This window comes from Daucus carota, chromosome 6, assembly GCF_001625215.2.
Source record: "Daucus carota subsp. sativus chromosome 6, DH1 v3.0, whole genome shotgun sequence".
NCBI lineage: Eukaryota > Viridiplantae > Streptophyta > Magnoliopsida > Apiales > Apiaceae > Daucus > Daucus carota.
Genome location: NC_030386.2, coordinates 36,572,290 through 36,593,793, shown reverse-complemented (window position 1 = coordinate 36,593,793; position 21,504 = coordinate 36,572,290). Strand labels below are relative to the sequence as shown.

At 33.8% G+C, this 21,504-nt stretch overlaps 2 protein-coding genes, 1 long non-coding RNA gene and 1 pseudogene across 16 annotated transcripts; 2 read left to right on the top strand and 2 right to left on the bottom strand.

The window, feature by feature from the left end:
* Nucleotides 1-3,276: 3,276 nt before the first annotated feature.
* LOC108225439 (protein BOBBER 2) lies at nt 3,277-5,459 on the bottom strand. The gene is made up of 6 exons (XM_017400295.2): nt 5,330-5,459; nt 4,496-4,668; nt 4,338-4,386; nt 3,943-4,109; nt 3,650-3,733; nt 3,277-3,553 (listed from the first exon to the last, which is right to left on the bottom strand). Exons 1-6 carry the CDS (start codon nt 5,334-5,336, stop codon nt 3,515-3,517), a joined length of 519 nt encoding a protein of 172 aa, XP_017255784.1. The 5' UTR covers nt 5,337-5,459; the 3' UTR covers nt 3,277-3,514.
* Nucleotides 5,460-8,374: 2,915 nt separating this feature from the next.
* LOC108225438 (wax ester synthase/diacylglycerol acyltransferase 11) lies at nt 8,375-11,331 on the top strand. Its single transcript, XM_017400294.2, has 7 exons — nt 8,375-8,738; nt 8,828-9,421; nt 9,584-9,650; nt 9,846-9,967; nt 10,356-10,565; nt 10,661-10,798; nt 11,001-11,331. Exons 1-7 carry the CDS (start codon nt 8,508-8,510, stop codon nt 11,163-11,165), a joined length of 1,527 nt encoding a protein of 508 aa, XP_017255783.1. The 5' UTR covers nt 8,375-8,507; the 3' UTR covers nt 11,166-11,331.
* A 2,412-nt stretch (nt 11,332-13,743) lies between these two features.
* On the bottom strand, nt 13,744-17,584 carry LOC135146957 (uncharacterized). 14 transcript variants are annotated; one of them, XR_010284102.1, is made up of 5 exons: nt 16,973-17,583; nt 16,757-16,848; nt 15,404-16,517; nt 15,008-15,155; nt 14,028-14,568 (listed from the first exon to the last, which is right to left on the bottom strand). It is a non-coding gene; the product is annotated as an uncharacterized LOC135146957 (long non-coding RNA). The 14 variants fall into 14 exon arrangements; XR_010284104.1 differs by having other exon boundaries at nt 16,757-16,829; XR_010284096.1 differs by having other exon boundaries at nt 15,404-15,690; nt 16,447-16,517; nt 16,757-17,580.
* A 1,650-nt stretch (nt 17,585-19,234) lies between these two features.
* LOC108226303 (GDSL esterase/lipase At4g10955-like) lies at nt 19,235-20,615 on the top strand (annotated as a pseudogene).
* The last annotated feature ends 889 nt before the right edge of the window (nt 20,616-21,504 follow it).

The window sequence follows — 21,504 nt, the reverse complement described above, 5'->3', positions numbered from 1 at the left end:
ATGCACAAATACTATCTAGGAATATAAAGATCAAAACCCAGAAGAATAAATTTAAAAAAAAACAGCTGGAGACTCTCTCGTTTTCTAGACTCGTACGTACCAGTTGGCATTCGAATCGCGCTTTAGCATATATGTTGACCTTTCTTCGTTTTAATTCTCGGTGCAGGTCTCTATTCTTTTCATTTTACTTTGTTTCGGAATTTTCAGATTCTTTTTATTTTTTCTAAAATATTATTTGTTGTTTCTGAATGTAAAGGGATATGAGCTTTTGCACGTAGATACACGAAAGATGTTTTAATAATATGATTTTTATAATAATATGATTTTTATAAGACAAAATAGCAATATATATACAAAATGCTATAAACTTTTACGATCTAATATGGACAGCCTCCTACTTTTCTTTGTATTTGGGCATCATTGACAAAATTATCAACTCAGTATTTGATAGCATTTCATTGTCAAATTAATTGTCTGCATGTAGCTATGAATTTGGACATTAGAATCAAAAGAGGACCTAGTTGCGGCAGTATTCGGCTACACGGCCTCGAGAGTCGAGCACCGTTAGGTATTAAAACTGAACTAAATTTTCTGAGGGGCATAATAAAAGTTCTCAAGGATTTTCTTTCAAAAAAAAAAAAAAAGTTCTCAAGGATTTCCATTGTTGTAAATATATATATGAGAGATCGATCCATCAAAATTTTATTTTATTTAATTATTTATATATGTTATATTTGTAAAATTTGTTGGTACCGAATCCCTGGTCCGTAACTAATATGGCACATCCTCATTTATAGGTTCACATTCTTTGATTGAGGCCAAAATACCCCTATTTTTCATAAAATTAATTTGAAGATTAAGATATTAATTCTAGCCCACGTGTGGTTCTGGAGAAAACCCAAAACTTATGTGATTAATAGAAAAGCTGCACCGTAAATTCATCATAATTATAATTCTAAAAGCCATTGATTCTGATTTGACATTTGACGAGTAGCATGCGAGGGTTGGTAACTTCAAATGGGCTTAAATTGATAATGGGTCCAAAGCAAGAATGGGCTTCTGTAGTGTAATTATAAAATTTTACTTTGGCGGCCCATAATACGTGATCAGTAAAAAACAAGAGATGATAATAGAGGAAAATGCAATAAAACTTTGAAAGAGACACAGACACTTTGTACTACTAACCAGAATAACAAGAAGAAGAATGTACTACACAAAAAACAAATTGTACAACTTTGCGTTTTATTCCCAAAAATTATGATGGCCAATTGTAACATGAACATCACCATATTACAAGTTGAGAATACAGGCCATCCATTCGCAAAAGCATGCTCTCATGGAGTCCTGGTCCTGGCCTTCCGTGAAATTTGATATTTTAGAGATCAAATTAAATATATTCGTGCACAGAATTATAAAAAAAGCACGGATTAAAGGGCATTAAATTAAGATGAATTAGATGATTATTTGGAAGAGATTTATTCAGTTTGATATGTTACAGAATAAAAAATTAGTCCGATAATTAAATTTATAATCAAATATTTAATCATTTTGATGATATATGAAACAGTGATTAATCAAAATTAAATACCGATTTTCAGAGAGTTGGGCTCAATGGAGACCAAAAATTTTGGAATCATTAGAGACTACAAGATCTACCGTTAAATAATATGGCAATTAATGGACATGATTAAATATTCTTTGTCCTGCATTTCTTGTCCTGCATTTCTAGTTTTGTAATATTAATAATTTACACTATTTTTGTCCCGCATTTCTAGTAATGTATTATTAATATTCTCGTCCTGCATTTCTTGTTTTTAGTTTTAATTCAAAACTATGTTTGTAATTTACACTATTCTTGTCCTGCATTTCTGGTAACGTAATATTAATAATTTGTCCCGTATATTTGTGATATATCTAAGTGTTATTTTGTCTTGCAACAAATCAATTCGTTGCAGGACAATGACAATGAGTTCAGTGTCAATCATAGCTTTATTTGTTAGGATTTCGGTGATTGAACACCAATATTATGGAATTATTATTTTATGTTATGCAAGATTTAGAAATACTGCTTGTTGTTCATCGATTTAGAAGTGCAGGACAGGATAGGGAGAGAAAACAAACGTGCAGGACAAAAAATATGCAGCCGTTGGATGTTTAATGATTGGATGGCCAGGATTAGGTCTCTACAGTCTCCAAATAATCTAGTCTCCATAGAACTTTCTTCGATTTTCAGAATAGTCTTTGTTGATAAGATTTGTAACTTTTACAAGTTCACCGAAGCGTAGAAGCAAGTATATTAGTTTTACTTTTCTTCTGTATTTGAGTTCCTCCTCAAAAGACACTTCTTATCTGTTGTTTTTTTTTTCATCCTCAATTAATTCCGGTCTGTCAAAATTCTGATGAAAATAAATTATTGAAAAGATAGAGTTTCAGCTGTCCAGGCTCCCCCAGCCTTATACACAATCAAAAGCTGTGTAGCCTGTGTTTACTTAGTGTTCTAAACATCTTCAATTTTTAATTTTTTTTGATTAATGTTTAAAAAATAATTTTTGTCGACTGGCAGATTACATTTTGATTTGACTGGTTTATCAAAAAAAAAATTTCTGATAAATCTCCAATAAATCCTGAATCGGTAGACCAACAAATTAGATCCGATTTTCGATTTCTCCGTGTTGTGTTGCATCTAATTACAGACCAAAATACTAGCCTCCTTTCATACATTCTGCTTGTGACCACATCTCTGCTGTTGGTATCAGGATTTCGCATCATCATCTTATGAACATGAATGTTTAAACATACAAAACCTTCTTTTTCTGGACAACACACAGTCAGGAATATGATTCTAGTTGTTTTTATGGGCATGAAACGTGGTGATGGAACAAGCTATATCCAGCTAATAAAGTCGAGAACAAATTTTAGGAACATCTATATATAAACACATACACAATTAGTGAACGAGAATAAGAACAAGCCAGTTAACATATGCTAGTTCTGGCTCTTTCAATTGAAAATGACACTTAATTAGCACTGCTTCGTCTAGAATGTCCTACCGAGCTACCTATAATTGGACTTACAATCGGCTGCCAAGAAGTTATTCTAACCTTTATTTAGACAAGGACTTGTGATGCAGATTCACATGGCTTCTTCTGCTACGTGTTAGTACTATTCCTTTCTACTGCTCAGCCTAATAACTATCTATCTCAACAAGTAACTTGTTTGGTAGAAATGACTGATTCAAATTGCAGAACTATAGAAAAGCTTAAAACAAATCTAATTGTAAGAGACTCTCAAAAGTATGAACTAATTTAAAGCTATGCTTTGAGTTCAAATATAACCCTTAAAATTCAGTCGGACAAGTTGGTGCTACAAGATTTTAACCATTAAGTATAAGATGTAACAGAGCAAGTTTCCCAAATCACCATATAAACAGAGCAAAATTGATTGTAATGTAAAAACATAGCAAACGAGAAATCCTTTTAACTACTTATCCGCTAGATATTTTCCTCAGCCGCACTCAAGCAAATTTAGCATTCGAAAAGTCCATGTTGGGATTCTGCATAAATTTGAATTGATGCATAAACGTAGTTAGAGTGTAAGCATGGGGGCACACAAACACTTGATAAACAAACAATAACAAACAATTGCTCACCTGGGCCATGAATTGTTTCATCAAGTCCTGTTTTTGGATATCATCGCTGGTGGGAAGGCCCATTTGCTTCTGACGCTGATCGAACTACAGACCAATGTCACAGGTTAGATTAACAAAAAAACAAATGCAATGTATGAGAAAGAAAGACAGATAAATTTATACACCTACTCTTGTTAGAGAAGAGTATGATAGATAAATTTTGGAGAGGTGAGGAAAAATCATAAAGTAATTACATGTTACAAGAACACGTGTAATATCAATCAAAAATAAATATAAATATATGTGGTCCTTACCATCATCTTTTCAACGGCAGATCGTGTTTCTCCATCAAGGTCAGATAGTTTGCTGCTCTCAGGCTCTACCTTCTGTGTGTCGATTTCAGGATCACCCTTAATGAAATATTTCCACCATTGCATTTTGTCCTGCTTGGAAAGAAGTACATAGATAGACTTCTGATCCTCTGAAAAACAAAGTCACACTGTAGATTAAACAAAAATTGTCGAATGTGTATCTACAAATATTGAAATCTCAAAACAAAAGCCTTATAAACCTGCCATGCACATTCATCCAAGCCTTATAAACACAACTGACGACATTGTGCTTAATTATTATAAGAGTGACACTACAACACACACAAACACTTATAAATTATAAGTGTCCGAGAAATCAGATTCCAATTAAAACTTACCAAGGCTCCAAATACTATCATCAACCTTTATAGATTGAAAGAGCTCCCCCTGCAAGTATGTCAAGACAGTGGATCAGGAAAAAGTAAAACAATGATATAAATTAAAAGCAAAAGTATACATGTAGTAGTAGTCCCTAACAAAATCAAGAAACACTTACATCAATAATCGGAGGCTGACCCTTGAGTCCGACTTTGAGATGGTTCTTCTTCATCTCAAGCACAATATCCCTAGATTTTGTTCCCAAAGGCACTGGGATGTTTATATTAACCTCTTGCAGAGATTGGCCCCAACTGTAGTTATCCATATCAAGGCCATTGCCAGCATTGGGAGCTGCTTATAAATTAATCATATAAAGAAGTTATCAGTCTGTAATATCTCATTCATGTCATATAATGAGGCAATGAGCAACGCACACTCATCTGATCAGTAATTTAATATGTGCAAACCAAATAAGTAATTTATACAAGATCCTAGTTTAACTAAGAACAATTGTATAATAAGTAATTCAGTCAAGATCCTAATTTAATTTAGAACAATCGTGTTATTACAGTTTATCAACCAATTAAATACGCGAACCTAAAAGATATAAGCTTAACTAGTACACCCGGTCCATCTAAAATCTTAAAATTTTGAGGGTCCAAAATATTTTATGTTACATTAATTTCAACAAGTTCTGAGAAAATTATGTAGTGATTAATCAAAGTATCAAACATCAAAACCATGCGCGAAGCCAAAACCAAAAAGTAATTCATAGTACAAGATCATGACATAACTAAGAACAATCAACAATATTTAAAATACGCACCACAATATACACATGTATAAATATAAATATAAGCTTACTCATCGATGAGATTACCTGATCATCATATAGTTTACGAAAGTGATGTAACGATTAATTATCAAAATCAATTAATCGGGGATTCTTAGAATTATCCCCCTAAGCAATTAATATATTCCTTTAAACGAGTTTGATAATTACGATAAATACCTGCCATAAATGCCGATGTGAATAATATTGGAGCTGAGGGTTTGTGTGTGCGTATTTTTTTGAAGTAGAGGCTGATCAGTGGAATGGGTAAAAGAAGGGTATCGTGTATTTATATAGTACTAGAGGGTCGACGGCCGTTTTCTACTCCAATTCGATTTTGGATTCCACTAGTAAGGGTCTGTTTGGGATTGCAGTTGAAAATTGCTGGTGCTGTGAGTAAAAGTGCTGTTTAAAAAAGTGTTATTTATAAAAGCTGAGACTGTTTGGTAAATTTGATTTCAAATGTACTGTTTGAGTAAAAGCTGAAAACAAACTGTTTGGTAAATTTTTTATTAAATTGCTGTTTGGAGTTATAGTTATAAATAAAATAATATTTTATTCATTATTTTATATACAAATATTGAACAACAAATTATAGTTGTATAAAATAAGATAATAAAAAATTAATTAAGTTTTAACAAAGAAAAAAAAGGATAAAAATTAAGTTATAGGAGTAATGGAAAAGGAGGATGCATGATGCTTGCTTTATCAGTTATCTTAATGAAAAAGTAATTTATTGTTGTTTACTATACATTATTACAATAAAAATGTTTTATACGTGCAAGTTTTATTAATACTGCTTTTTTTTAAAAAAATTAACTAATTTTTTTTTGTAATGTATCAGGTTTTTAAAAGAATATATATTATCAGTATTAATATATATATATATGTATATATTAATACTAATAAATTATATATATATATAATTTATTACAAATTATATATATATATATATATAATTTGTAATAATATATATTTCATAAGTTCATTTATAAGTTATTAAAGTCAATCTCTTCATTACACTAAAAAAATATAAAGTAAGTAATATTAAAATTTATGATTAAAAATTATATTCTATTTGCAAAACTATATAATTGAGGTGAAATATTTTCAACAGTAACTTATCAATTATTTTTTATATTCAAATATAAAATAAAATAATTTTTTAGTATTACGTAATTTTAAATGCTTAACGGACAATAATAATCCAGATTAAAATAAAAAAAAGTATTTCATAAGTGTGTATGGCTTGTTCTGTTTTTTTGTTTTAATAAAAAAACAATTGCATGTACTAGGGTTTGATGCCAGGACTTGTAATAGCGGGGCGCAACAGCCGCTTTTGTGCAAAGCAGGGGTATACCTGCTTTCTGTAAAAGCAGCTTTTAGACAAAAAGCGCGGTTAAAAAAAGCTGCTTGAAACGTTACCAAACAACCTTGTACCAGCTTTTTGACAAAAAGCTGCTGTTGTGGTTGACAACCACAACCCCAAACAGGCACTAAATAGTAGTCGGTGAGGTTTTTTTTTTTTTTTTTTCTGACAAATATTTTATCTTTTCAATGTAAAAAAGAAGTTTTAACTATTTTGTATGGGAAAATATTAGGCTCCATCTCCCTTTTTTGATTTAAGATGAAAGTAATCGATAAAAATCAAATTTCCATAGCATGTATATTACATGTGTTACTATTATAGAGAAGTAATAAAAACAAAATATTTTTGTAAATTAATGATAATATTAAAGGCAATCCACTAATTGTAAAAAAAAATATAAATTATAGATTTAGTCAATATACAATAAAGTTATTGTATATGTGTCCAAATACTATAGGATTGAAAATCAGGTGACCTTCAAAATTTATTAACTATAATATTTGAAATTAGGAGACATTCAAAATATAAATTATGGATTCTATGAAAAATATTCCATTTATTATTATATTTATTTTCTATCCAAATCATCACATAAAATACTAATGGCTCAATGACCTTTTAGCCCTCGAAATATGGGTGGAAGTTCCGATGTGGCTTCGAAGTTTAAAATCATTCAATTCGACCTTCCAAATTTTCCGAATGTACCTTTTAACCCTTATAACGTATACTGTATATAACGAAGTGGACAAAATTGACATTTCACACGTGAGGGTTAAAAGGAGTATTAAACATCGAGGGTTAAAAGGAACATCTAATGTATTTTAATATATTCTTTAGGGATTAAAAGAAGCGAGATGTATACTTTAGGCGTTAAAAGGTACGCCCAAACTTTACTCTGAATATGAATTGTTAAGTTTACCCTCTATTATATACCGTTATTTGAAAAAAGGACTAAAAGGTACAATAGTGAAACTTTAAGAGTTTGAATCGAACGACTTTAAATATTGAGGTCGCATCGGAACATCCATCCAGACTTCGAGAGCTAAAAGATCATTAAGCCAATACTAATCCATATATTTTCTTCAAATTCTCTCTTATATATACTCTATATTATTCGCTTTATCTTTACTCATCCCATTTCATGCACTTTCCTTGCCTAGATAAATAATAGTCTGGTAGGCAGGCGTGAGGAAGTTGTGAGACACATGTGCAACAATTCTGAATAAAATTTCATAAAGATTTGACCGTACTTGGTCCTTGTGCTTAGGAACATGGTTATTCAGTAACAAATTTTACATCTGGGAGTCATTGAAACCCTTACTTCGCTTTTAGTTGATATTTATGGCTATCATATCCCAGCACTTCCATTTTCATTATTTTGTTGATTGTTAAGTGTAGAGCAACTTCCTCCATTTGGTTAACGAACTTTGTTGTTAAATTTCCTTAGTAAAGATATTGATCTATTCTTCATCATGGAAGATTATTGCTAGATTTTATAGTGGCATTGGGCATGTTTTTATTTCAATCGAAGTATTAAAAATATATATTTAACTAAAAAAGGATGAAGATGCAAACCAGAAAAATAATGCAACAAAAGAGAACCAATTTGGGTCTATACAGAACTTCTCGGAAGAAGCAAAGTAACTTGAGGCTGTGAGCACTGGCATTCCATGACATCGTATGGGCCAGTTTCATACTTACCTACCTAATGTTAGGAATTCACAGGAAACTTCATATTAATTTAGTAATAAATATCGAACCTTGACTGCAGATGAAATTATTTCTAGTAAATAATCAACATTGGTAGGTGTCCGTCTTAATTGTACTCCACTGTTTAGGAAACAACACATTTGAACCCTTCCCCTGATCATCCCTATATAGTAACTGCACCCTTTTGTTACTAGTATTTCTTGTACAAGCTTGAACAAGAATACACACTTCTTCATAATTTGACCTAGTTGTATTATTGGATTCAGTTCAAGAGTTTACATGGATATCATTGGCAGCCTTAAACCTCTAAATATCATAAGATCAGCTGCCGAGAATGAGATCACAGACAAGGATGAGCCGCTAAGCCCCCCTGCATTGCTGTTTCAATCACCGCAACTGAACTGCTGTGTCATGGCTACCATGGGTTCAAAAACTAAGTGGGACGCTGACCGTTGTAAAATGGGCTTGGAGAATACGCTGGCTAAGCATCCTCGTTTCTCCAGCTTGCTGGTAAGATTAGCTTTTTTCTTGTATTTTAAGGGACATTTTTTAAGTAATCATAAATCATAATCATGCATGTCTTGTTTATATATTTCAAGGTGATGGATGAGGGAAATAATTATACAAAGATGAGGTGGAGGAAGACGAAGGTGAATGTGGACAACCATATCTTTGTCCCAAAGATAGATCTCCCCAAGACGGATGATCCAACAGAAGCAGCAGACAGATACGTCGAAGATTACATATCAGATCTTCATAAAACAAAAATGGACTACTCTAAGCCCTTATGGGAGTTTCACATTTTGAACATACAAACATCAGGGGCTAGCGGTGTTGTTGTTCTTAAAATTCACCATTCACTTGGTGATGGCATCTCTCTCATGTCTAGCCTTTTGGCTTGCACTCGCCAATCTTCGGATCCCAAGAGGCTGCCTACTCTTCCCACGAGTACTAGAGCGAGGAGCCATTCCAGCTCCAAAACTAAAGGGGTTTTCTGCACTTTCTGGACCATGCTTTTGATGGTTTTTAACACTTTTGTCGATGTTCTGTTACTGACTGCCACTGCACTTTTTCTTAAAGACTCCGATACTCCTATTAAAGGCTCACCAGAGTCCGGATCTGCTAAGAAGTGTATGGTGCACAAGCTTATTAATCTAAATGATGTCAAGCTTGTGAAAACTGCCATGAACACGGTAATGAGATTGAAAGGAGTTTATACTATGTTGCACTCTTGAAAGAAAGATGCATGCATGATTTTTAAAAATATAAATGTGATGAAACATATGTTTCATCTCTTTAATTAATTATTTCTTTCAGCCACTACAATCAGTGTAATATTGAAATTCTGCTTGCAGACGATCAACGATGTCGTGTTTGGAGTAACGGAAGCTGGGCTTTCACGCTATCTCAATGGACGATACGGTAAGTATCCAAATTTTGTGCTAAGTTACCAGACATGAGCACTACATGCCTAACGAAAGATTCATCTCTTTGAAACAAAAGGTGATATATATGTCTGCATCTGCGCGCGTTTACATAAACTTAAGCTTGTTTTGCGATTCTTAAATTGGCCTTGAAATATGAAGTTTTTCTATATTATACTATGTTTGTCTTCAGCAAGTAAGCAAGTTGAGAAAGCTGGATATCAGATGGCTAGCAAGATAAGGGATTTCCTGCCCAAAGGGCTTCGTGTTAGAGCAGCCCTCTATGTCAACTTGAGAGCGTCTGCAGGAATTGAGGTATCAATTTATTTTAGTAAAAGAATATGTTTCTGTACTACCTAACAAACATTGAGACCCAGGAATGGATGGAATCATTGGGGTCGTTTGAGTGAGCTTAAAATAAGCGCTTTTTTCTTTAAAAAAAAAGTGAAAAAAAAATAGAAGCAAATTAAAACTTATAAGTGATTAAACTGTTTGGAAAATAAGTAATCTTAACTTCTTTTAAGTATTCTTGACTTTTTACACAAACAGTACAAAAAAGTGTTTCTAACTTATAAACCAAGAAGTCGAGCTTATAATCGATTGCCAAACACCACCAATTGATTAGATTGAGCTGATCATCAAACTCCATACATGTAATTATCCATTAATTAGCTTACGTACAAGTCTTAATATTGACGCACAGGCTTTTGCAAAGATAATGGAAAATGAGACGAAGCTAGAGTCGGGCAATAAGTTCGGGTATGTTCTCCTTCCATTCGAGATCGCTATAAGAGATGATCCTCTAGACTATATTCGCCGAGCGAAAGCGACGCTTGATCGAAAAAAGCTCTCTTTTGAGGCTGTCTGCTCCTTTGCAATTGGCTTGTTCATTCACAAATTATTTGGAACAAAGGTATACCTATTAAATGAATGTATATCTTGTCATTTATCTACATATATATATAATGGAGTCGTCCTATTATAGCTGCTTTGTTATAAATATCGCAGGCAGTTGCTCCATTAATGCACAATATAATCTCGAAAACAACAGTATCTTTCTCAAACGTGGTTGGTCCACAAGAAGAGATCAGTCTTTATGGTCATCCCTTAGCTTATGTTGCCCCTACTGTTTATGGAGCTCCCCAAGTGAGTGTGTGTCAGTGTGTCATCTCTAATTTACTTCTCTGCTGCTACTCCCGTACATCACGTTGTTTACGTTCACTGTTTACACGTATTTTGAGACTTCTATGAAAACCTCAAAATACGTGCTAAAAAGTAATGTAAAAAACCTGCTGGAAGAGTGAGTATACATGTATGGTTGATTAGTGTTCTATTTGCTGTGCATCAGGCATTGACAATGCATTGGCAGAGCTGTGGCGATAAAATGGTTCTGATTCTAACCGTTCAATCCGATCTGATTCCGGATCCTCACAAGCTTTGCACAGACATGGAGGTTTCTCTCAATCTTATCAAGGACACTCTCATCAAAAGAGGACTCATCACTGCGAATTAATCGCTGAATCAATTAATTATCTGATGATCAAGAGTACTGCTTCTGGTGTGTAATAAAATAAAAAGAGGGCGAGGATGCATGCATGCATGTTCACAGTACGTACTGTTGTGCAATCAATTAATGTTTGTTGTGCCATGTGATATGGAAACTAAATTTCTGTTTGTGCATGTGGTGTAATCTGAATGTTTGGTGAGATACTGAAATGGGGTAAGATGAAAGTTTTCTAGTAGACGTAAGTGGTTTGAAATCTAATTATACATTATCTGAAAAAATTAGAATGAGGAAAATAGGAGTCTCTATTTCACACACACACACACAAAAATCTCCATTTATGATCATGACCGAGTGGAAATAATTAAGTACGGATTAAATTGATAAATACCATTCCTTGATCCATGTTTTACGAGATTAAGTCACGAGTATGTACGATTGAGAGTTTCGACATTCTTCTTTACCCCATTAAGCAGCTTTAGTTTAAGTAGATCATTTTTTTTGTTAACAGCTAACTGTTGTGAAATGGTCTTATGATTATTGGGCTGGACTGATGTTTAGAGATATAGGTTGTAGGACTAGATCATTTATATGAACAGGGCTGCTTATTTTTTGCAATGGTAGACTTCAACGAAACTTATATGCTAGATGGGCTCAAAACTTCTACCCGTAGGAGCCAACCTCAGATCAAGCTGAGTTCCGTCCCTGCCAGCACGCCCTGGCTAGTTGACCAGCTGAGCACGACCCCGCTAGTTGACCAGCTGAGTAGTAAGATAAAAAAAAAAGATTTATCATATAAAATATCCGGTGGTTGGAATTACAAGGAGCATGATATAAATATAAGATCTGTAACGTAAATAAATAATTATAAGGACATAGACATAAAATAAAATGTAGAAAAAAATGAGTGGGACAATTTTAGCCCGTACAAAATTATTATTATTAATTTTTGTAGATTTTCAAATGATTCACGTTTATTTTTTCTACACATAATTATCTTAAAAATCTTAACATAAGTTATAAGATAATATAAGAATCATTTGAATGTTAAATTTGAACTAGAAAAGATTTTTGAGAAAAAATATTTAATATTTAGAATTTCAAATATAATTTTACTCCAACTCACTGAAAAAAGACGAGAATCAATGCACCCAAAATATCTATTATTATATCGTATATATTGTCGAAAGTTCAATATATCTCAGTCCATCTACTCAGTTTAAGTGACTCTTGGATAGAAAAGAAATTGGTGGTGTTTGGCCACGGCTTTTAAGCCAACTTCCGGGCTTATAAGTTAGAAGCACTTATTTCATATTGTTTGTGTAATAAGTCAAAAAGCACTTATAAAAAGCTGAGAATGCTAGCTTTTGTTTCAGGACTTCTGCTTATTTCCCAAACACTTTAATCACTTATAAGTCTTAACTTGCTTCTAACTTATATTTCACTTCTTTACTTTAAGCAAGAAGCATTTATTTTAAACTCAGCCAAACGGCCCCATTATAATCAAGCACTTGGGTTTTGAAGAAATAATGAATACTCCTTATAATCAAGCTTGTTATTTATAACTTAACTTATGTTACATCTATAATGAGCAGATTATTATTGGTTTTAAAGCAGTATCGGTATTATTTTCATTTTACGTGTGACGACTTTGTCGTTGGTTCGTTGAATGATCAGTGGAGTCTATTTTGTATGCAAGAGGGCACTATTGACTCAATAGCAATGCAAGTGTGCAAGTATATAACTATATATAATTTGCTTGTCCGGCCACATCATTAATAAAATCCTGCAACTCTCTATTATTTACTTTTTCCCACTCATGAAAGAGACTACAGTACCTTTTTCTTTGTTCTTTCGTGGTATATGTAAATACATTTCAAGAGGCTGTTTTAGTCTAGTATATTGATTTCAAGCTTCCTATATGTAACGTAGCATTGAGGAGCTCAAGAAAGGTGCAAGCATCCTCCCTCCTCTCCTCTGGTGTGTATATATTTCTTCCTATAAGTAGTTAACTAGTGAAAAAAACGCGCTCCGCGCGAGTGAAAAAATTAGAATATAAAATATTTTAAAAGATTTTCATGATCTATAATTTATGGATCTTTTGTTTTGTATTTCTTGTTAAAATATAAAATATAAAATAATATAGCTTCTTCTCAAACTCTAACTTTCTTCTCAAACTCTAACTTTATGTGTATTGCAGTCTCATTCAGTCTCATTCTTACATATTTGCTCAGAGATGTCACGTGATCACTAATAATACAACTTTGACTGATAATTAATAATTTTAATTAAATATAAAAATATGTAAAAAATATCATCGAACATATATCCATCAAATTCACTCGAACTTGATAATTTATTCTAAGAAAAGTTCTCATCCGACTTGAAGGAAAGAATATAATTGTGTGTTTTCAAATGAAATAATAACAGAAAAGTAAATATATTAGATTTCATTTGTATTTTCATGATTTTTACAATGAGTTAAACTTGATGAATAACAAAATTTCTAACACTGATATACTGGGGTGAGGTTTCTTTCTGAAGAAGACCCAGTTCATTTGTGTTGCAGCAAGAGGGGGTCTAATGATGAAACAGTAGATCAGGAGCCCTCACTTTCTTCATCAGAAGGCCAGGATCCATCTCACTCTCGGATCAGTAAACAGAAACAGGATGATTTGTCACTAAACTTATCCTGTACTTTTACTTTATCCTTTAGCACTACTATTACCTTCAGCCAGGGTTGTAGTCCTGTCGAAGGTGAAAGGGGCATGTGTGTGTTCAATTAGGAAGAAGAATAAAATAGTTTCAAATGAATAAAATAGTTTCAAATACATCACCGTGTAAATTACATGATTCATAAGAGAATATTGATGCTCTGCTAAAATAAAAATGTAAATGCAAAGTTTGCAGAAGCCATAAGCAGTTTTTTATCTAACAAAAGAAAAAATGTCCAAAACACCTCAAACAAAAAACCTCTTGTTTACATTAAGATTATTTCAGAAGAGATATGACTAATACTAATAACAGAAATAAGTGTAATTCTTTTAAGCAAAACCCCCACGAGGCCACAACATTGGCGACAAAACCTCCCAGGCTCCCACTGACTCCTTAAAAAATCATACCGCCACGTAGAACTCGACGGGGGAGGCCACACTTACAGAATCATCACAATTCACGAGCGGGGATGATTCTTCTTTATATCACATATATACATGACAGGGCACAGTATTTTAATATTTATAGATGTCTAGGTAGAAACGTGTAAAACATAAGTAAACCTCCGAAAGGTTTATTCCACTGTATTTGATGGATGCATATGAAGTTATAAACAAATATATACCGCAGGGCAAGAGTTCCAGGACGGTATCTGTGGGGCATCTTCATTCTCCAGTGGTTGGTGCAGACTTCCTAGCTGTCTCTAATAACCGACACATATCATCATAGAAGTTCAATATCGAACATACAGCAAAATCACACTATACAAACAGACACCGATCTTGTTAGCCAGTTGCTTTCTTAATGCCTTTCCAAACCAAATTACTCATCAAGTCAATCACAACCAATTAGCAATTCAATGCATAAACATCTATATATACTGTCACATGGAAAGCAAGAAGTGAAGTGAAGAGGAAAATAAAAAGTCTGTAACTGTAATTCATAACAATTAATAAGCTGAAAAGATAAAGAATTAATTAGTTTTAATCAAAATAAAAATACCAAAGCACAAAGATGCTAGAAAAATAGAAAACTTAGATGGAGGCCCTTGAGAGATGCCACATCATCCTCTTATGCTTACAAAACAAGAAAGGGAATGAAACGATTAATCAAAAGTCGATACGATTCATTAGTACCTGAGGAAATTTAGTGACAATAGTAGCTTTGGAGAGCGACCAAGCAAGTAGCATTTGAGGTCAGTTGACAAAATTTGTTTCTTTACATCCTTGTGGCACCTTCACATACTTTAAGTTATAGAATGAGGAGGAGAATTTACGAGAGAATCTGAAATAGAAGATAAAGCCTAGGAAATAACTAAACAAAATTGATCAAATTATAGCATTGTCATCCAAAAGTTTGAACTATTATCAATCAATAATAACATTCTCCAATGAATGACCAATGATTGACAAAAAGCAGTAGGCATGACAATCAATTTTAATAAAATTATCTTCAATTGAAGAAAAGATAATAAAGTTGTAATATCTTAATTACTATAGCAGAAAAGAATCAAGCAGAACTATACCTCATACCTCAATAGTCTCCAAGTCGAGAGTAAGAATCTTTGCACTACCCTAAACCTGAGACATAAGTAAATCCGCGATAATATATCTTCATCAACTTAGATCCTGGAATAGGCTTTCTTCCATCAGTGCTATCCCTTAATTTCATATTCACATACTCTAACTGAGATAGTCTAAATGTGATTGGGAATAAACCAATACAGCTAATATTAAGGACTTGCACCTTGCCAGATAGAGAGTTACTGAAGCAAGCAATCAAGAGAATTTGGTAACTCAATACAATCGAGAACCAGAGTCTGTAAAGAAGGCAAACAGATCAACTATAATTCAGGAATACTTATTCCGCCAAGGCTTAATGAAGGGAGTATCAAGCGTAGAGTTGTTAAAGCAGGCAAATCCCAACAATCCGAGAATCTAAACACCTTACAAAAATCAAGACTCATCTTAAGTTTCTTCATGGAAGTAGAACTAAAGGTGGATAAATCCATAACAAATTCTGGAATATGCACATTTAAGTCTTGAACTTGACGCGAAATTGCATAATTTATAAACTGTGAACCATATTCGAAGGTGAAACCAAGCAAAATGAAAGATACAATTTCAATATGCGAGAATGATGGTTTTGGTGGGGAAAAAAACTTGTCAGACAACTTTATCTCAGCAGCAAAGCTATCCGAGATCATCCATTAATTTTATCCAAATTTATCTAATTAGTTAATTTATTATATTAAATTAGAGTGTCAGATTGAATCTTGTTATTAATTTGAAATTACCTAATTCGCTGAGAGCTCCTAACAATCAAATCAATACACGAAAGTTAACAAAAACTATATCAAATTCCTAATCTCCTAACGGCCAAAAGTTCAACCTATCACAAAGCACTTTAATCAATTTGATCATATTAAACAAAACCCTCAAGTATCAAGATCAAGAAAGCTAATTTTCACACAACCCAAATCAAATTACAAAGCACACACAAAAAATAATCAAAACCCTAAAAATAATAAACAAAATTGACCAAAACAATCAGTAAAAAAGAATAAGGGTTTGACCTTGGAAAAATTGGCACTGACAGGATCGGAGGAATGGATGCCAGTGGACGCCAAACAACCAACCATTTTAGCTAAAGAACCATAATCACATGACAATATAATCAGATTTCATTTTTGAGCAGAGACTTAACAATTTTTGTAATAGGCAACTTGAACTATAGAGCCCAAAATATAACATTGTTATGACATAGACCACTTCACTATGCACCCATTGATCAGTACAAGCACTCTTGGTTAAACATCAACTATATATCAACAGCATGCGCAGAAGATTACTATCGCAACAACATAGAATGACAAAGGCACAAACCTTTCATGTTAGATTGGCGGAGTCCCCTGCAATTCTTATCCCCTCTGACTGCTTGTTGACCCCTTTTTTTTCACTGTCTCATCACAACAAAACTAAGAATATAGTAAAACACTTAATACACACAGTTAGCAGAATTCATGCTCAGACGGTAGTAATTAGTCCAAACACAAAAACAAACACAGAAAAAAAAATCACTTTTCTAAATTCAATAATTACCATCCAATGATCACAAAATTGCTCCAAAATCAAAATATATAATCAAATCACCATAGAATCCGGTCTCAATTGTAAAAGCAAATCAATCACACTCGATTCCCTGCAATAAAATCCTCAAAAAACACAGCAAATTAAGCACTCACATATAAGTAGCTTGAGATGCAACATCACCAGCATGAGCATCTACATGATCAACTGTAAAAGAAGTCTTATCACTGGGGGAGTGTTGCCAATCGCCTCACTCCCGGTTGTAGGAGAGCCCACGCTGCCGCTAGTCGACACCGATTGGCCGGAGACACATGGTGCCCCATGACTTGCTCCTTTATTGCTCCGACTGATCATCAATTACAGTTGAAGATGTCAAAAAATCCAAAAAAAAAAATTTGGGTTGCCCAGGATTTTATAAAAGATTTGAAATGTGGGAGGGTTGAAGTAGGGTGAGAGTGGTGATCTGATGAGCAACTTGATGGATGTCATTGGCAAGAGTTTTGTTGATCGCCGGCTTCGAAATGTGAACTTTGCATTTAAATTATCAGTTTAGGTCTTTACAGATGCCTAGCTGAAGGAGTAACCGTCGAGATCTCTAAAAAAAAAATAGTGAAATTCTAGAAATTGAGAAAGAATAGAACACGGCATATGGGAGACGCCACGTAAGCATGTGAAGAACCTCCTTTATATAAATATAAGATTCTTATCCCCTCTGACTGCTTGTTGACCCCTTTTTTTTCACTGTCTCATCACAACAAAACTAAGAATATAGTAAAACACTTAATACACACAGTTAGCAGAATTCATGCTCAGACGGTAGTAATTAGTCCAAACACAAAAACAAACACAGAAAAAAAAATCACTTTTCTAAATTCAATAATTACCATCCAATGATCACAAAATTGCTCCAAAATCAAAATATATAATCAAATCACCATAGAATCCGGTCTCAATTGTAAAAGCAAATCAATCACACTCGATTCCCTGCAATAAAATCCTCAAAAAACACAGCAAATTAAGCACTCACATATAAGTAGCTTGAGATGCAACATCACCAGCATGAGCATCTACATGATCAACTGTAAAAGAAGTCTTATCACTGGGGGAGTGTTGCCAATCGCCTCACTCCCGGTTGTAGGAGAGCCCACGCTGCCGCTAGTCGACACCGATTGGCCGGAGACACATGGTGCCCCATGACTTGCTCCTTTATTGCTCCGACTGATCATCAATTACAGTTGAAGATGTCAAAAAATCCAAAAAAAAAAATTTGGGTTGCCCAGGATTTTATAAAAGATTTGAAATGTGGGAGGGTTGAAGTAGGGTGAGAGTGGTGATCTGATGAGCAACTTGATGGATGTCATTGGCAAGAGTTTTGTTGATCGCCGGCTTCGAAATGTGAACTTTGCATTTAAATTATCAGTTTAGGTCTTTACAGATGCCTAGCTGAAGGAGTAACCGTCGAGATCTCTAAAAAAAAAATAGTGAAATTCTAGAAATTGAGAAAGAATAGAACACGGCATATGGGAGACGCCACGTAAGCATGTGAAGAACCTCCTTTATATAAATATAAGATTATTTTATGATTGCAGAAATTAAAGAGGTCAAGGAAGGTGCAAACAATTGAAGTAGAGGTAAGACAATCTCTCTCACACAATCAATTTACATGAGAAAAAGATCGGTAAGAAATGAGAAAACTAAACGTTTTTCTTAGAATTCCATTTGCCATTTAAACAATATTATAGCTAGGAGGATATATGGGGTTGCACTTTGAATTTGAAATTTGTATATTGTTTTGAATAGTGTTAGGTGTACGTACAAGAAATTTGTACATAATAAAATGATAATTGATGTGAAATGTTGAAATTGAGGTTATTGATGTAAATACAAAAGGCTCATACTAATTAAAACCCATCACATGTCATTATGTACAAAATTTTGTGTACACCAAACATTTTCCTATTATTTTTGCTATTGTAAATCTCTTTCAGGACACTAGTCTCGCTCCTGCAGGAGGCTGAGTACTGAATCAGTTACACGGTTCGTATATACAGGCTCTTGATGGCATCGCTTGAACAATCATGCCACGTGATTCAAATTAGATTAACTCCTTGTCCTTCATAGACTTATTGTAATTAATGTTAGTCGTCGTCTCCTTCGATTCTAAAAACTTTATTATTTATGCGGCCAGCCATACGTACAAGCTAGGAGAGGGAGAAATATGTGGTGAATTGAAGAAACTTAGCACAAACAGCTCTATGTCAAAACGACTTATAAGTTGTCAAAACATGGCCTTCATATATCAAATTATGGGAATAACATGTTTGTCTACTTTTACATGCAGCTTATTTTGTGATTGAGGAGAACAAGGAGAAGAAAGTTGGACTAAAAGAAGAGAAGAAATTCTATTTTTGTTCATGGCTTTCGATCCAGAAGATTTTAATAGTTCAGGACCAAGAAACATAAGTACAGCATTAACCGACCGGTAAATTAGAAGCGCAAAATCATTAATTCACGTTATTCGATTTCAGTGTTTTGCAACTCTAGATTTCATAATTTCAAATTACAAAATTGAACACTCAATTAGCTAGGTCTATTTCATTAATATATACTCTATAATGTTGTTGATCTGTGCTATCAGTACTAATATAAGATTTCATGTACTATATTTTTTTAAGGAGTAACATCCATCACCGAATAACAATTGCTGCTAGCTTAGTACAAGGCGTCTACGCTATGGAACGAGATCGTAGGGAGGGTCGAACAGGCCTCCAAGCTTTAGCACCTCCATGGTGGGAATCTTTCAATTTCCAACTTCTCACAGATCTAATCGACAAATCTGATTCATCAATATATGGAGCTATCTACAAGTTTAAACTTCCAACAGACACATTTGGGGAAGGGCACCCTCCCCGGTGTGTGGTTGCATTACGAGGCACAGTAATCAAATCAGCGACAGCGTTTAAAGATTTCAGACTAAATCTCAAAATTTTACTCAAGGAGAAACTTACAAAAAGCTTCCGATCTGAGGTAACATCAAAAGTTGTGGAAATCTTAGTGGATGCTAATGGTGGCGCGGATACTGTATGGCTAGCAGGCCATTCTCTGGGGTCAGCTATTGCACTCACAGTGGGACGAGACATGGCAAAAATAGGAATTCCCCTAAAAACTTACCTTTTTAACCCACCGTTTGTTTCACTACCACTAGAGCACATCAAGAGCCGTAGAGTAAGGAGTGGGATAAGAATTGCATGGTCTGTAGACTGTAGCCAAGGCTGGACTATCAAAGGTCGTGATGGACGATGAACAGAGGACTCAAGTAGAAAATAAGTTCACGCAGTTATCCAGTTGGGATCCATACTTATGTGTGAATGAAGATGATCCAATTTGTTCCGAGTACATTGGCTACTTTAAGAACAGGTACAGAATGGCGCGTTGGGGACCTCGTGGTGCTAGAATTGCCAAGGCTGCGACCAAAGTTTCAACCAGGAGTTTAGCTAAGTATGCATTGGGTAGCCGTACTGCGGAACCATTTCATCTGCTTCCAACAGCTAATCTGGTGATCAATAAGAGTGGGAGCCAAAACTTGAGGGAAGCTCATGGAGTTGCTCAGTGGTGGACACTGTGTTTTAGTTGCCAGCCCGAGTACCAGCCATGATGTACTACCAATAATCGTTTAACTATCTGATAGACTGGTACCTATATATTGGGCTTATACGTTATGATGTGTGTCAAAATTTGTGTGTGATTAACGGTTTTATCAAATCGATTTGTTGTGTTTTTACCCAAATAGTATATGATGTTGAATTTTTTTATGTGTTACTGGTTTTATTGATTTATTCCCACCCGGTAAAACATATTGTAGTTCAATATATATTTGTGAATTGATTTGCGTAATGTTGTGATTTGTAATATTTTATTTGTATTGGTTAGTTTATCAATAATATCATATAAAAATTTATTTGAATAGTGTGATGTTAAATACTCCCTTCGTCCCGGTCATTTGTATACAAATGGCTGGGACACGGAGACCAAGAAATTGTGTAAAAAATGAGTAAAGTTAGATGAAAAATAGGTATAGTGGTGGGACCCATTTATATTTAATAATAGATTTGAGATAGTGGAGGAAAGTAGTGGGTGTAATAGTGTTTATATTATTATAGAATGGAGATAGTGGAGGAAAGTAATTGGTGTAATGATATTTTATATTATAAAAGTTTACTACTTTTGAAATGTATACAATTGATGGGACGTCCCAAAAAGGAAACTGTATACAATTCACGGGGACGGAGGGAGTATTTATTTGATATAGTTTTGTATTAATATAAATTTGGCTAATAATATCAATATATAAACTCCTTAGTTTTTTGATTGTAAAATATGACACTAATTTTATAGAGTTATTTGGGAGTGAAATTGTTATCAGAGGATTTTGTGTTTGTATTGTCAGTGTTAGCGCCATTTTCAAAATCTTCTGAAGGATTGGATTTGAATTAAATTTCATATTAATATGGAGGCTAATGATATTAACATATTAATTATTTATC

Bases quoted from the DNA above. Each gene is read 5' to 3' on its own strand.
- LOC108225438 (XM_017400294.2), top strand. From the start codon at position 8,508: ATGGATATCATTGGCAGCCTTAAACCTCTAAATATCATAAGATCAGCT. The intron at 8,739-8,827 runs GTAAGATTAGCT...ATATATTTCAAG, and splicing joins CTCGTTTCTCCAGCTTGCTG to GTGATGGATGAGGGAAATAA. The intron at 10,566-10,660 runs GTATACCTATTA...TAAATATCGCAG, and splicing joins ACAAATTATTTGGAACAAAG to GCAGTTGCTCCATTAATGCA.
- LOC108225439 (XM_017400295.2), bottom strand. The intron at 4,110-4,337 runs GTAAGTTTTAAT...TTTGTTTTTCAG, and splicing joins TGATAGTATTTGGAGCCTTG to AGGATCAGAAGTCTATCTAT. The intron at 3,734-3,942 runs GTAAGGACCACA...ATTGGTCTGTAG, and splicing joins CTGCCGTTGAAAAGATGATG to TTCGATCAGCGTCAGAAGCA.